This window comes from Scyliorhinus canicula, chromosome 15, assembly GCF_902713615.1.
Source record: "Scyliorhinus canicula chromosome 15, sScyCan1.1, whole genome shotgun sequence".
Classification (NCBI taxonomy): domain Eukaryota; kingdom Metazoa; phylum Chordata; class Chondrichthyes; order Carcharhiniformes; family Scyliorhinidae; genus Scyliorhinus; species Scyliorhinus canicula.
Window position 1 is genome coordinate 133,786,777 of NC_052160.1, and position 15,333 is coordinate 133,802,109.

At 50.1% G+C, this 15,333-nt stretch overlaps 1 protein-coding gene across 2 annotated transcripts in view; it reads right to left on the bottom strand.

Annotated features, from left to right (window-relative positions):
* Window positions 1-15,333, bottom strand: part of cntn2 (contactin 2) — a 196,378-nt gene that overhangs the window by 92,024 nt on the left and 89,021 nt on the right. For both annotated transcript variants that reach the window (XM_038820061.1, XM_038820060.1), the window contains exons 3-4: window positions 6,241-6,385; window positions 927-1,102 (exon numbers count right to left, since the gene is read on the bottom strand). In XM_038820061.1, the coding sequence (XP_038675989.1) occupies window positions 927-1,102; window positions 6,241-6,385 (321 nt within the window). The remainder of the gene's footprint in view (window positions 1-926; window positions 1,103-6,240; window positions 6,386-15,333) is intronic.

The following is a 15,333-nucleotide window of genomic DNA, read 5'->3' on the forward strand; positions in this document are numbered from 1 at the left end:
AAATTGCCCGTAGTGTCCTTAAAAGTAAGGTGGGGGGGGGGGGGGTTGTTGGGTTACGGGTTTAGGGTGGATACGTGGGTTTGAGTAGGGTGATCATTGCTCGGCACAATATCGAGGTCCGAAGGGCCTGTTCTGTGCTGTACTGTTCTACGTTCTACGTTCATCAGAATGGGGAGGGTTCAAAGCAATGTAAGTTTGGGAAAGAAATGGAAGTTTTCCCCTATGACTGCAAACCCAATAATCTGGAAGATCTTTGACCACCGAATCTTTGGGCCCTGTTTTATTTCCTGGCCCAGATGCCAGAATTCTGCCAACACTATTTTGCAGCAATTTTCAGAAGGAGCTGGGACTCCATCCGGGCTGGTGAACCGGAGGCAAAGACCCTTATTCTGGGGCTGGTTTAGCACAGTGGACTAAACAGCTGGCTTGTAATGCAGAACAATGCCAGCAGCGCGGGTTCAATTCCCGTATCGGCCTCCCCGAACAGGCGGCGGAATGTGGCGACTAGGGGCTTTTCACAGTAACTTCATTGACGCCTACTTGTGACAATAAGCGATTATTATTATTATTTTTCTCCCACTCCAAGGGCCACGTCCGCAGGCAGGATTATCCAGGCCCGTCAAAGTCAATAAACATTTGAACAACCCACCATATTTTGAGGCCCCCCCACCCCCGCCACAACGGGGCCGTAACATTCCGCCCCAAGCTTTCATTCATTGAGATAATAATGTAGTCTAGCATGGGAATGACGAAGAACAGCATCACGATGAGGAATTTTACTTTGATCTGCTTCTTAGTTGATTTTAATTGAATGCAGAATTCATTACTATCTCTTACTCTCATCATACATTGATACTTTATAATTAGCGGGCTAATAGGAGGCACAGGAGTCCCTGAACATAGGTACCAACTATTGAAAAACTCACAGCCAAAACGAAGGAAAGCCTCTTTGCTGATGACGGTCCCAATTGAGTTAGTTGCCAGGCACTGATAGGATCCAGGGTCTTTGGACCGTGTTGGGTTACTGATCACCAGATTCCCTCCAACCAGGCTGTAACGGCGATCCCCTTCGATGTTAACATCTGTCCCATTGACTTTCCACCTGTCGGGAGAAATGAGGACAGAGAACCGGATAATCAGACTCGTTCTTCCGAACAATAGATAGCCTTGCAAAAAAAAAAAATCTTTGATTAACACTTTATCCAATTATTACAACATTGCGAAGAGCGAAAACCAGTTGCATTCATGGAGTTCCATAGAGCTAAAGCCATTCCAATATAACCTCGTTATTTAGCATTTCAATTGACCAAATGTGTTCGAATTCATCCCATTGTGTGGAATTCAAGTGGATTCAATTACTTTCCATTTCAGAAAGCTCTTGAAGTAAATGAAACACATTTATACCAAAACTGAATCAGGAATGGTTTTCCAATTCCGGACATCCTGTTAATTGTAAAGTGGAGACGGATGATTACGTGGGAACTGATCTCGGAAACGCCTCAAAGCTCTTCACACACGGTAAATAACTTTGATAGCTGCCATGTGGACAAAGGTGGCAAATGCGTTTTCTGTATCCTGCAGCCATGGAGCCTTGGAAATATAATGCTGGTTTGAGCGAGTTCACATGCATCACAATGGAAAGCAATGCGGAGTTGATTGGTTCAATAGGAATTTCACTCAATGGTAATAGGTGGCAGATCTATAGAAAGGTTGTGACCACACCAGAAATCTGAGCAATGGGAATTGGCACAAGGGGAGCTGGGCTATACACTAAGGGTGGACTCCAGCACCCCCCCCCCCCCCCCCCCCCCCCCAGCTTAAATCTCAGGTGGGAGCCTGCCTCCACAAGGTTTGCCCATTGAACTTTTCTGGGTGACGGCCCTTTAATTAGTATGAGATTCCAGCCAATCAGAGGCCAACCACTCTGTGCCACACCAGGATCAGTATTGCAGGATGGCTGGGGAGGAAGAGGAACCTTGGATGCCACCAAACCTGGGTAAGTCTGGGACCTGGTTGGGGCTAGGTTGGCAGGCCCGGGTGAGGGGTTGGGGTGGGTGACTGCATGTTAGATAAGTCAGGGAGGAGGGTAGATGTGAGAAGACGTAACTGTGTGGGGAAGGGGGTAGGCTATAATTGGCACAGGGGTTCTGGGAAGGAGGCATTCCCCCCTTTTCAGTGACCAATAGCTGCAAAGGGATACAGATAGGTTAGGTGAGTGGGCAAAGATCTGGCAAATGGATTATAATGTGGGAAAATGTCAAGTTGTCCATCTTGGTCGGAAGACTAAAACATTTCATATTATCTAAATGGTGAGAGATCACGGTAGAATGGTGGTTAGCATAAATGCTTCACAGCTCCAGGGTCCCAGGTTCGATTCCCGGCTGGGTCACTATCTGTGCGGAGTCTGCACGTCCTCCCCGTGTGTGCGTGTGTTTCCTCCGGGTGCTCCGGTTTCCTCCCACAGTCCAAAGATGTGCGGGTTAGGTGGATTGGCCATGCTAAATTGCCCGTAGTGTCCTAAAAAGTAAGGTGGGGGGGGGGGGGTTGTTGGGTTACGGGTATAGGGTGGATAAGTGGGTTTGAGTAGGGTGATCATTGCTCGGCACAACATCGAGGGCCGAAGGGCCTGTTCTGTGCTGTACTGTTCTATGTTCTATGTTCTATTGCAGAGCTCTGAGATGCAGAGAGATCTGGGTGTCTTAGTACATGAATTGCAGGTACAGTGAATAATTAAGAATGCTAATAGAATGTTACAATTTATTGCAAGAGGAATCGAGTACAAAAATAGGGAGATTATGCTTCAGTTTTACAGGGACATTGTTGAGATCACATCAGGAGTATTGTGCACAGTATTGGTCTCCTTATTTAAGGAAGGATTTCAATGCACTGAAGCAGTTCAGGGAAGATTAACAGACTATTACCTGGAATGGGTGGGTTGTCTTATGAGGAAAGGTTGGCGAGGTTAGGATTGTACCCGCTGGAGTTCAGAAGACTAAGAGGCAACTTGATAAAAACCTTGAAGATTCGGAGGGGTATTGACACGGTGGATGTGGAGAGGATGTTTCCGCTAGTGGGAGAATCTAGAATGAGGGATCACTGTTTAAAAATAAGGGGTCGCCCATTTGAAACAGAGGTGAAGTGGAATCTCTCCTCTCAGATGGTCGTGAGTCTTTGGAACGTCCTTCCTGAAGCAGAGTCTCTGAATATTTTTAAGGCAGAGCTGAATAGATTGTTGATATACAAGGGGGCGACAGGTTATCATGGAAGGTTGAGGTTGCAAACAGATCAGCCATGATTTTATTAAATGGCTGAGAGGTTCGAGGGTCACGTAGCCTACTTCTGCTCCTAATTCGTATGTTCGGAAGCTAAACCTGCCGGAGAACACGCTGGACACATGCCTCTCCTGCTGATGTCATATCAGCATGGCGGTGAAATGAGTCCCAATTCAGAGCATTATTCGCTGACTTAAGGGCCTTAATCTGGCCACAGACCAGTGACCACCCCCCCACCCCACCCCCTCTCTGATGTCCTGCCCAAATCGTCGTGGGGCTGGGGGCGAGGCAGGAGTCGGTCAGCACGGAGCTCTAAGTTATGGGTTCACCTGACTGTTTCCCGGCCTGCAGGTGGCCCGAAGTGTTCAGCTTGAGAAGTCTGCAGAAAGTGAATTAAGTGTAGGAACTGAATGCAGAGGCAGTGATCAGTGTGTGGAACTCAGGCTGGGCAAGTGAAGGAGACATGGGAGCTTTTCACATTGCAAGCTACATGTGCTCATACTGAACGTATTATAAGTTGTGATGAATACAGGATTTTCAGATATACATTGTATATACAGGCCAAAGGGCCTGTTCCTGTGCTGTATTGTTCTTTGTAATATTTATATCTGATGCAGTAATGGTTAAAAGCCTGGGTTAGTGCGTGTGTTCCTACTGCAGTAAGGTTTCTAAAAATCCTGGTTTAAAAGACAGGCAGACACTACAGCCGCAGAAAGGATAATTAAAGCATCGTAAATGTAAGATCATCATTTATTCCAACTGCCAATAGTGTTTGCCTAAATAGGGCTCATGGAATTGTACTTATAGAATGAAAGTTCCCTGGGGTTTAGATAATTGCGGGGTTGTGGTTAGCCTTAGTAAGATGGTCATAACCCAACTAGTGGGATAGAGATGATGTAGTTAATGGGAGGAGTCAGGGGCTGATGGAGTCTGGTGTTGAGTTTTAGTCTTGATTGTGCTGTGAGCAGAACAGGAGCTGGGAAGTAAAACAATAGCTTGACACATGCAAGAATCGGGAGGCTGGTTCCTGAAGGATTTCCCTCTCTCTCAAACAGTTTTCCAAGACATGTCTATACAATAAGTATTTCTGTGTTTGCCAACTGTATTTAAAAGTGGATTTTGACCTGAGATCTGTTTTGCATGATTGGAGATAAAAGATACCAGTTAGGAGTTAAAGGGCGCGATTCTCCGCAAATGCGGCGAATCGTAAAGGCTGCCGTGAAAATGGCCATGTTTCACGGCAGCCTCCACGCCCCCTCCCAGGACCCGATTCTCCCCCCCGGGCGGGGCTAGCAGCGGGGCCCCGTGAAGCACGGCATCGCGGCCTTAGCAACCGTTGCTAAGTCCGCACGCCAAGCGTCACGCCGGCTGACGCGCACGATGACATCAGCCGCACATGTGCGGGTTGGACGTCTCCAACTCGCGCATGCGCGGGGCCGTCATCTCCCTCGGCCGCCCCGCGGACTGATCCTGTGGGGCGGCAGAGGGAGAAAGAGTGCGTCCGTTACGGACGCACTGCCCGTGATCGGTGGGCACCGATCGCGGGCCCATGCCCCCCTTGGCACGGCCGGGCCCTGGATGCCCAGAACGGGCATATTGCGGCTGTTTTTACGACGGCAGCAAGCAGGTGTGTTTGCTGCCGTAAAAACGGTCGTAAAGGCCTGGGAACTCGGCCCATCAGCCTGGGGAGAATCGTTGCTCGCCGATTTTAACGGCGAACAGCGACTCGTGTCGTGGGGCGGCCGTGGGGGGGGGGGGGAGAATAGCGGGGGAGGTCGTGAAAAATGTCGGGGACGCCCTCCCGCTATTCTCCGACCCGTCGTGGGCAGCGGAGAATCGCGCCCAAAGTGTTTCATTTTATTGTTAAGGATCGTTTAACTAGCAATTGCAAGCTATTGCTTGTATGATTTTAAAGTTAGTTTCATACAGTGTTAGTAATAAAGTTTGTTTTAATATACCACATCTAAATTTGTGCATGTAATCACTCCTGGAGTGAGATATCCTTTCCTCAGTCTTACAAAATTAAAATAAAATGTTGGGGTTTCTGCCCGGTATCCTAGCAACTGTTGGGGTCTGATCTGGGATTGTAATAAATTGGGGATTCTGATATTAGACTATAAGACATAGGAGCAGATGTAGCCCATTTGGCCCATCGAGTCTGCTCCGCCATTCATGACTGATATGGTGTGATAATCTAATATTATGGCACAGTGTCAAATTTTGCTTTCTAACCCTCCTATGAAGCACACTGGATTGTGTTATTATGTTAAATATGCTATCTAAATATATGTTGTCGTTAATCATAGAATCATAGAATTTACAGTGCAGAAGGAGGCTATTCGGCCCATAGAGTCTGCACCGGCCCTTACAAAGAGCAACCCACTCAAGCCATGTATCTACCCTATCCCTGTAATCCAGTTACCCCCACTTAGCCTTTTTGGACACTAAGGGCAAGTTAGCATGGCCAATCCATCTAACCCGCACATCTTTGGACTGTGGGAGGAAACAGGAGCACCCGGAGGAAACCCACGCACATAAGGGGAGGACGTGCAGACTCCGCACAGACAGTGACTCAAGCCGGGAATCGAGCCTGGGACCCTGGAGCTGTGAAGCAATTATGCTAACCACTATGCTACCGTGCTGCCCACGATTGATTAATCATTCAAAATATGACGCTTGAACTCGATGTTTGCTGGGCAGGACGTTGACTAATTGGAGCCAAGGAAGGTCAATGGACTGAAGTTACAGATCAGCCCAAACTCTTTGAATAATGGAATAGGATCGAGGGGATGAATGGCCTGCTTCAATCCCGACGATCCTGTGATATGGAGTCACACCTCTTATAAAAGAAATGATTCCCTATGCAAGCAATCTCAAGTGGCCAGAACATTATAAGCAAATGTTCAGCCCTGCTTGAACAGCACTTGTTTAGCACTAACATTTCTTGAGCAAGCAAACTGCGCACTACCTATATTTAGGCTGAGGGCTGGCTCGTACGTGGCAGTTCAATGTCACCCTCCCTTCAGTCGAACCTTCGGGATACAGGGTGTTTTTTGGCTGCTCTTCAAACACTGGCCCGAAATCCCCTTTCACGCTTTGGACAGCAGCCCAATCTGTAACAGAGAAACAAAACACATCAGTTCACAAGCTGTCAGCATTGTGTTTGTACCTATCTTCTCCTCTGAGAGAGCCAACAGAGCTCACTGCTGTTTCACAGTATTAGCACTTCAGTCAACCATTGAAATAATGTCTGCATAAAAACGGTGCACCCGATTCTCCCACAAAGTGTCACTGTGGGCGGGTTTGACGGGCTGATTCGTGTCGAGTGTTTGGGCGCGATCCAGATCTGTAGTCATCGACATTTAATCATTTGTTTGGAGCTTGCGGAATTTTTCACCTGTAAATCCCGTGCTTAGAATATTTTTCCGCACTGGGGAACTAAATTCGCCGGCAAGAGCAGCTCCTCAGAGATGGGGGCGCCATTTTTAAAGGGTATCCAGATCTCCAAGTGAGGTTGAGGGGCCCCCACCCATGAACATCATGGCCCCCGACCCCCACAGACATGGGCAACACACCAAACCCCTTACTCCCCATCACTAAAAATTTGCTTAACCCCCCCCCCCCCCCCCCCCCCTGGCATGAGGGTGACCTGGCCCCACACTGGCATTGGGGCATTGTCCCCTCCCCCGCCCAAGTGAGCATATCCCCCATGGGGCCGCTGCGGTCCCCTCCCCCCATCTTTCAGGCTCCCCTTTCAGTAACCCACATTGAACCCACCCCCATTTTCAGGACATCGCCCCTTCATCCCTCTACCCTTCATACTTCCCCTTTCATGGGCACAGCCCACTCTCAGGCTCCGCCCCTTGGCAGCGCCCCCAGGTATGCCAACCTGGCCCCCCCCCCCACTGACAAGGTGCCTGATTGGCATTGCCCGGGTGCCTGTGGCACTGCCCTGCCCTGTCCCTGACAACCAAGGGGGCTCCACTGGCCTCCTCGCCCCACCAATGAGGCCATCATGTCTGATGTCTATTTGCGGAGACCAGAGGCCTCACTGAAATTACTGGTGACTACTGAGAACTGGGAGAATGCGGCCTGAAACGGTCTACACATATCTCTATGAGGCTAATGTCTCACTTAAATATGATTTTCTGTCACATGCGCAGTGAGGGAGTGATCCAAATCCCGGCAGGTGTAATGAGTTGGGTGCATTGCGATTGGATTGGCGCCCGTGCCCGGCGTAAGACCCGATTTGGGCCTCGCCCAATGTGCACCCGGCACAGCGGGCTGGCGAAACAGCGGCCAGTGTCTTGAAAATGGGACCACGATGCAGGGAATACGGAATCATTTCTTAATGTGGAAATTGAGGTAATTTGCAAGAGAGTAAGCGAGGAAGATGAGGAGAATTTGTTTTGTTACGATTTGGAATGCGCTGCTAGAAAGTGTGGTGGAAGCAGATTAAACTTCAGGAGGGAGTTGGGTAAACACTGGGGGGCGGGGGAGTGGCAGGAATCCGGAGAAAAACCAGACGTGAATGAGCTTAATTAAAAAGCTTGTTCAAAGAGCTGGTGGGTCAGATGGTCCCCTTGCAGAATATGTTATTCGAGTATGTTATTCGATGGCACTGGTTATTCGTATTGTCGTTAACAACAGAATAAAGTTTGACCTTCCAGTAATTTAACACTGGGCAGAGATGTCTGCGGAGGTGTGATTGATTTTGTACTTCGTTCATGGGCACCAGTGGCAAGGCCAACATTTATTGCCCATCCCTAAATGCCCGTGAGAAAGTGGTGGTGAGCCGCCTTCTTGCAGTGCTGTTAGGGAGGGACGTCCAGGATTCTGGCCCGTTGACAGTGAAGGAACGGGGATAGATTTCCAAGTCAGGGTGGTGAGTGGCTTGGAGGGCAACTTGCAGGTGATGGTGGCCCCAGGTATCTGCTGCTCTTGTCCTCCCAGATGGTTGAGGTTGTGGGTTAGTTCGCTGTCTAAGGAGCCTTGGTGACTTCCTGCAATGCATCTTGTAAATGGTACACCGGCTGCGACTGTTTGTCAGTGGTGGAAGGAGTGAATGCTTGTGGACGGGGCACCAATCAAGTTGGATGGTGTCAAACTTCTTTTTATATATACGTTTAGAGTCCCCAATTCATTTTTTCCAATGAAGGGGCAATTTAGCGTGGCCAATCCACCTACCCTGCACATCTTTGGGTTGTGGGGGTGAAACACGGGGAGAATGTGCAAACTTCACACGACAGTGACCCAGAGCCGGGATTGAACCTGGGACCTCGGCGCCGTGAGACAGCAGTGAAAACCACTGCGCCAACGTGCTGCCCTGGTGTCAAGCTTCTTGAGTGTTGTTGGAGCTTTACTCAACCAGCCAATGGAGAGTATTCCATCACACTCCTGACTTGTGCCTTGTAGATAGTGGACAGGCTTTGGGGAGTCAGGAGGCAAGTTACTTGCCCACAGGATTCCCAGTCTTGACCTGCTATTGCAGCGATGGTAATGTCATTGAATGTCAAGGGATGATGGTTAGATTCTCTTATTGGAGATGGCCATTGCCTAGCACTTGTGTGGCAGGAATGTTACTTGTTACATGTCAGCCCAAGCATGGATTTTGTACAGGTCTGGCTGCACTCGGACGTGGACTGCTTCACCTGAGCCATGAGTGGCGCTGAACATTGTGCAATCATTAACGAACAACCCCACCTCTGGCCTTATGATGGCAAGAAGATCACTGATAAAGCAGCTGAAGATGGTGGGCCGAGGACACTATTCTGAGCAACCTCGGCAGTGATGTTCTGGAACTGAGATGATTGACCGCCAACCACCACAACCATCTTCCTTTGTGCCAGGTATGACTCCAACCAGCGAAGCTTTTCCCGCTGATTCCCATTGACTTCATTTTTGTCAGGGCCCCTTGATGCCACGCTAGGTGAGATGCTGCCGTGGTGTAAAGGTCAGTCACTCTCACCATTTTCCACCGTAAACTCAGTGATGGCTTATCAGCAATCTGAGAGAAATTACATAAATGGCCATTTGAGCTATCTGTGCTGATCTCGCACCAAAGGGGCAATGGATTATCAGTAGAACCGCAGCAGAAAATTTACTAACGTTACTTGCGAATGGGGTGATCACTGGTAATGCAGGCATTCATTGTCCACATTGTCAATTTACCATTGTCCAGTTTATGTGGCCACTTCGGCATGGGATTGAAAGCCCAGGTAAAGATGGCAAATTTATTTCCTGAATGACATCAGTGAGCCAGTTAGGATTTTATGACAATCCAACATCTTCCTGGTCGCTTTTACTGAAGACAACTTTTAACTTTTATCTCTGCTTATTTACTGAATTCAAACTCCCAAATCACCAGGACGGGGATTTGAACTCACATCCGATGGATTATTAGTCCAGATCTCTGGGATACAAAACCCAAAGAAAATTTCTACGGATGCTGAAAATATGAAATCAAAACAGAAAATAAGGGGAAGCGCTCAGCAGGTCGGGCAGCCTCTGTGGAGAGAGAGGCACAAAGTTAATGATTCAGGTCGATGACCTTTCATTTGGTGACTTACTAAACTGGCAACAAGGATGCAAAACTGGTTTGGTGTTGGGGTGACCAACGGTCTCACGTACCCGGTGACACCGGATACGCAATCATTCGACCAGCTCATGCCACTTGTGGCGCAACACTTTACCCCAACCCTGTTAATAATCGTTCAAAGGTATCGGATTAATACGACGGTGAGGTTCTCTGGTGAATCCGTCACCGAGTTCACATCTCAGCTAGGGACGATAGCCGGGTATTGTGAGTATGGAACTGTTTTATCCAAAATGCTCCACGATCGTTTGGTCTGCGGCATTAGTGATATGGAGACTCAGGAAATGGTTTTCACTGAAGTCTCCCCAGCCTTTCAGCTGGGATGTGCTAGGGTGCCAGGCTGGCAGTGCCAAGGTGCCCAGGTGCCAGGAGGAGTGACAGGGTTCCACTTTGCCCTGTCCCCGACTACCCGGCGATCTCTGATGGCCTGCAAGACCTTCCGAGGTGCCACTACGCTCGGTGCACGTTTGAATGGGGTCCGGCATCCGGTTGAGCTCTTGCGCGGTTGTGGACACATAATGGCTCATTTAGAAATGCAGATCTGGATCTTGCCCAGCGAGGGTGAGATCCAGATCTCGGTGGGCGGTGTGAGTCAGGTGATTGGCGATCGCCCCGGCGCCCGGTGTAAAGCCGGGTCCGTGCCAGGCACATCGCGCTCGCTGAATCGTGCCCTGGGAAAAGCGGAAATTCCAACGCCAAGTGAACATACCAACCCTATTATACCCACGACATTAAAGCAGAACGATGCTGAATGGGACGACTTAAAATGAGGACTTACAACCCATTGATTAAAGAATTAATCAGTGAGAAACTCATTGGAAATAGTCATTCATATACAGAAACAATGGGACACAGAACGGAAAATGTCGAGACAGGTACCGAGAAATTTTGGCTGCTAATGTGTTTAACGTCAGTTATAAATGGTTATAGAAAGTGATACCAATTGGAAAATCCAGGATCGACAATGTTGCTAAAAATGTCCTCCTCCCTTCAATAGGAGCTGAAGCTCTGATCACCTTCCGCAGCGAGTCCTGATGTAATCTTGTGAATGTACAAAACAGGAAAAGGCCTGCTGGTCCATTGACTCTGTCGTTCCTCTCAGTCTACAGAACTGGAGCAGTTTGAAAAGACACTGCCGTCCCACTCTCCACCTACCCCATTCCAGCTAATACAGACCCCAAAAGAAACAGGAAAACTCTGGCTTGCGTGAAACCATGCAGCATCCTCACAAGTAAATTATTCTTAATGAAATATGATTGAGTCTTGGGGTTTGAGAAATAGATATTAATATATGCGTGTGATTATAAATCACCACTCTCCACTGCCCAGCACGAGGTAAATTTCAGTTATAAATGACGCGCAAGCTCCAGCGATAGGTTTTGTAATTCGTGACTGATGATTCAAGAGGGGACAAAGTGTAGAGTAACAATTCGCAGTAAACAGATTCTTCCAGCAGCATATAGGGGGCGGTTCTCCAATATGGAGCCCAAAGGTTCGTGCCGTTGTGAACACCGTCGTGTTTCACGATGGCGTGAACCGGGCCCGGGTACGACCGATTCCGCACGGCGCTGGAGAGGTTAACGCTGCTCCAGCCTCCTGTCACGGCGCCCTGCGCATGCGCCGGGGACTTCTTTAGTGCGCCAGCCCCGACTCAAGATAACATCGGTGTTCAGGGGCTGGTCGCGCCAGAAAGTAGGCCCGGGGGGGGGGGGGGCAAGAGGCCGCCCTGCCGATTGGTGGGCCCCAATCACGGGCCAGACCCCATCGAAGGCCTGCCCCCCTGGTGTAGGAGCCCCCGTACTCCACCCCACAGGCCGCCCCCCGACGGTTCGCGCAGAGTTCCTGCCGGCAGCGACCAGGGGTGAACGGCGCCGGCGGGACTTTGTCGTATCGGCGCGGCTGCTCGACCCATCCCGACCCGCTGCCGGCACCGCGCCAAACGTGCCGGCGCATGTGCCGCCGGTTCTCCGCACCTCGGAGAATTGTGAGCCGGCGTCATGGCGCGTTTGCGGCGATTCTCTGGCCCGGCGCGGGGCTCGGAGAATCACCCCCATAATGTCTGAACTGCAAGAGAAATAAATTAGGCTTGTTCGATACACTGAAGGCAAATATAGGGTGAGCGTTTCAAGCAAGGAGCAGCCTGAAGGAACTGTACACGGCGCATTACCCACAATGAAATATTCATAGCAAATCTATTCAGTGGAGCCGCAAAAGATGTCAGGACATCTGAAAGTCATATTAATTGTGCTGTCTTGTAGCGAGACAAGCAATGCTTGTACAGTATGCAATGATAATACAAATAGCAGAGGAAACACTAAGACCACAGACGCACATAGAGTGCTCTTTGACCAATTCAAAGCCAGGTGCAGTGTGCTGTCTGAAGGGATGAGACGCGCTGTGCACAAAAATGAAAGGTTTGCAGTTATACAGCCTATTCCATGAGAACTGGATGAGCCAAAATGCTTTACAGCCAATTAAGTACTTTACTGAAGCACAGACACTTGTGATGTTTGGAACACAGCACAAGGGGGGGCCAGTTTAACTCACTTGGTTGGACAGATGGTTTGTGATACAGGGTAAAGCCAACTGTGCCGGTTCAGTTCCCATACCAGCTGAGATTATGGGCGGCACGGTAGCACAGTGGTTAGGGCTTCTGCCTCACAGCACCAGGGACCCGGGTTCAATTCCAGCCTCGGGTGACTGTCCGTGCAGAGTCTGCACGTTCTCCCTGAGTCTGAGTGGTTGATCCGGGTGCTCCGGTTTCCTCCCACAGTCCTAAGATGTGCAGGTTAGGTGGATTGGCCATGCTAAGTTACCCCTCTTAGTGTCCAGAGATGTGCAGGCCCGATGGGGCTATGGGATAGGGTGGGTGCTCACATAGGGTGGGTGGCCCAGGCAGGGTGCTCTTTCTGAGGGTCAGTACAGACTCGATGATCTGAATGGCCTCCTTCTCCACTGAAGGGATTCTATGAAAACCTATGGAGATGTGCAGATTGTGTGTTGCTGAAATTGATGTTGAGACAACTATTGGTCAGAACACTGATGTTGGCCTCCTGCTCTACTTTGAAACAGTGCCCATCGTGGGTCGTTACCGACACCTGTGAGTGCAAAGGGAGCCTCGGTTTAACATTTTATTTGAAGGATGGCGGGCGGGTTTCTTGGGAAACCGGCAGGGCGGGCAACTCCGGTTCGAAGGAGTGGCGTGAACCACTCCGGCCCCCAAAGGTGCGGAATCCTCTGCACCTACAGGGGCGAGGCCGGCCCCGGAGTGGTTTGCGCTGTGCCGGCCAGCGCGGAAGGGGCTTGGCACAATGCCAACTGGCGCCGAAGGGCTTCCGCTGGCTGGCACGAGTTGGCGCATGCGCGGGACCACCAGCGTGTGCTGGCGTCATCCCAGCGCATGCGCGCGGGGGGGGGTTCATCTCCGCAACGGGCATGGTGGACCGCTACACAACCCCCCCCCCCCCCCCGGGCCAGATCCCCCCCGCGACCCCCCCCCCCCCCCCCGCTGACCCCAGAGGCTGCCCGCGCAGCCAGGTCCCGCCGGTAAGTACTTGTCGTAACATACGCCGGCGGGACCGGCCGGAAACGGGCGGCCACGTGGACCGGAGAATCGCTGGACGGGCTGCTGCCAACGGCCCCCGACTGGCGCGGCGCGATTCCCGCCCCCCAACAAATCCCCGGCGCAGGAGAATTCGGCAGCCGGCAGGGCGGGATTCACGCCGCCCCTCAGCGATTCTCCGACCCAGCGGGGGCCAGAGAATCCCGCCAGGCATCTCCGTCAGGGCAGCGTTCCCGCAGTATGTCACTGGAATGTCGGCCTGGATTGTCGCATTCTGGTTCTGGAGCAGGGCTTGAAGCTACAATCTTCCGGCTCACAGGCATTCATTTCAGAAAATATTCATCCTGGGGATGCGTTGCCGTTGAGAAGATGGTGACGAACAACCTTCCGGAACTGCTGCAGTGTATGCGGCAGGGGGGGTTCCGGAATGTTCACCCAGTGGTGATGAAAGAACGGCGTTATCTGTCCATGTTGGGGTGATGTTTGTGACTTGGAGGGACATTGTGACTGGTGGTGCTTCCTCGCAGCTGCTGCCCTTGTCCTCGGCGATGGAACTCACGGGTTTGGGAACTGGTACGTTGCTGTAGCCAATGGCTCTCTGAGCAGGATGTCACATGATAATGCGGTGACATCATCAGATGCACTTGGGAGAATTGTCTCCCTTCCATCTTTAGCATGTGAGCAAGCAACACTTCTGCAATAACCTCTGTCATCTGGTTCAGTAACCTACGGTGTGGCAACCTTATTCCCCTCTCTTAAACTGTGAGTGAAAATAAAACCCCCAAAATCATAACAGGGATGTAATTGTGCGTTTCTGTTTGAGACCAAGCTGTTTGCATGTCGCCCCTAACAGGAGCCAATCTTATTCAAAGCACAATGGTCTGTGACAATCTTTTGTGAGTGTATCTTCGCCCCTGCACTGTATTTTCCCCTTGGGCGATATTGGGGGAAGAATTTCTGAGCTGATTATCAGCCTGTTGAATTGCGTTATGAACACTGTCTCCTGGTGTTGGACGTGAACGCGGAGCTTCTCGTCCAGAAGAAGGGGACTACTAGTTTAAATAATGAATGTGAATGATGACGGAACTCAAATCTTCACCTTCGGACTCAGAGGGGGCAGTTCGATAAGTTGCCTGCAACATTTGTGTTACTTATGTTGTAATGTCGTTCTGAAGTTGGATTTAGTTTACCGAGGGTCAACAGGACTACGACAGCAACAGCGTTTCGTACAATCACATTGCAGATAAGTGAATAGTTATCATGGTCGTTCCATGTTACTGCGCACCTTTAATGCAAGAATAATTTTTATTCAAAACACAAAATTACGCACAGCAGCAAGCTTAGTTATTCAGTCAATGTAGCTTATGTAGCTCCCATACCAAGACATAGAAAATAGGAGCAGGAGGAGGCCATTCGGCCCTTCGAGCCTGCTCCACCATTCATTATGATCATGGCTGATCATCCAACTCAGTAACCTGATCCCGCCTCCCCCCTCCCCCCCCCCCCATATCCTTTGATTCCTTTAGCCCCAAGTGCTACAACAAACTCTTCTTGAAAACATACAATGTTCTGGCCTCAACTGCTTTCTGCGGTAGCAAATTCCACGTGCTTACCACTGTCTGGGCGAAGAAATTTCTCCTCATCTCAGTCCTAAATGGTCTACCCCACATCCTCAGACTGTTCACCTGGTTCTGGACTCCCCCGCCTTCGGGGGTATTCTTCCTGCATCTGTTGTGTTATGTACTCTGGGATAACACAGGCCGCAACTCGATGCAGCTTTGACCAAAAGATACTCCAGACTTTGAAGTAAGTTCAATGTGATTTATTGAACCATTAGCACAGTTCTCTATGAGTTCGACCCTCCTGCTAATCTTGCTATAGTAACTCAGTCTAACTAACCAGTC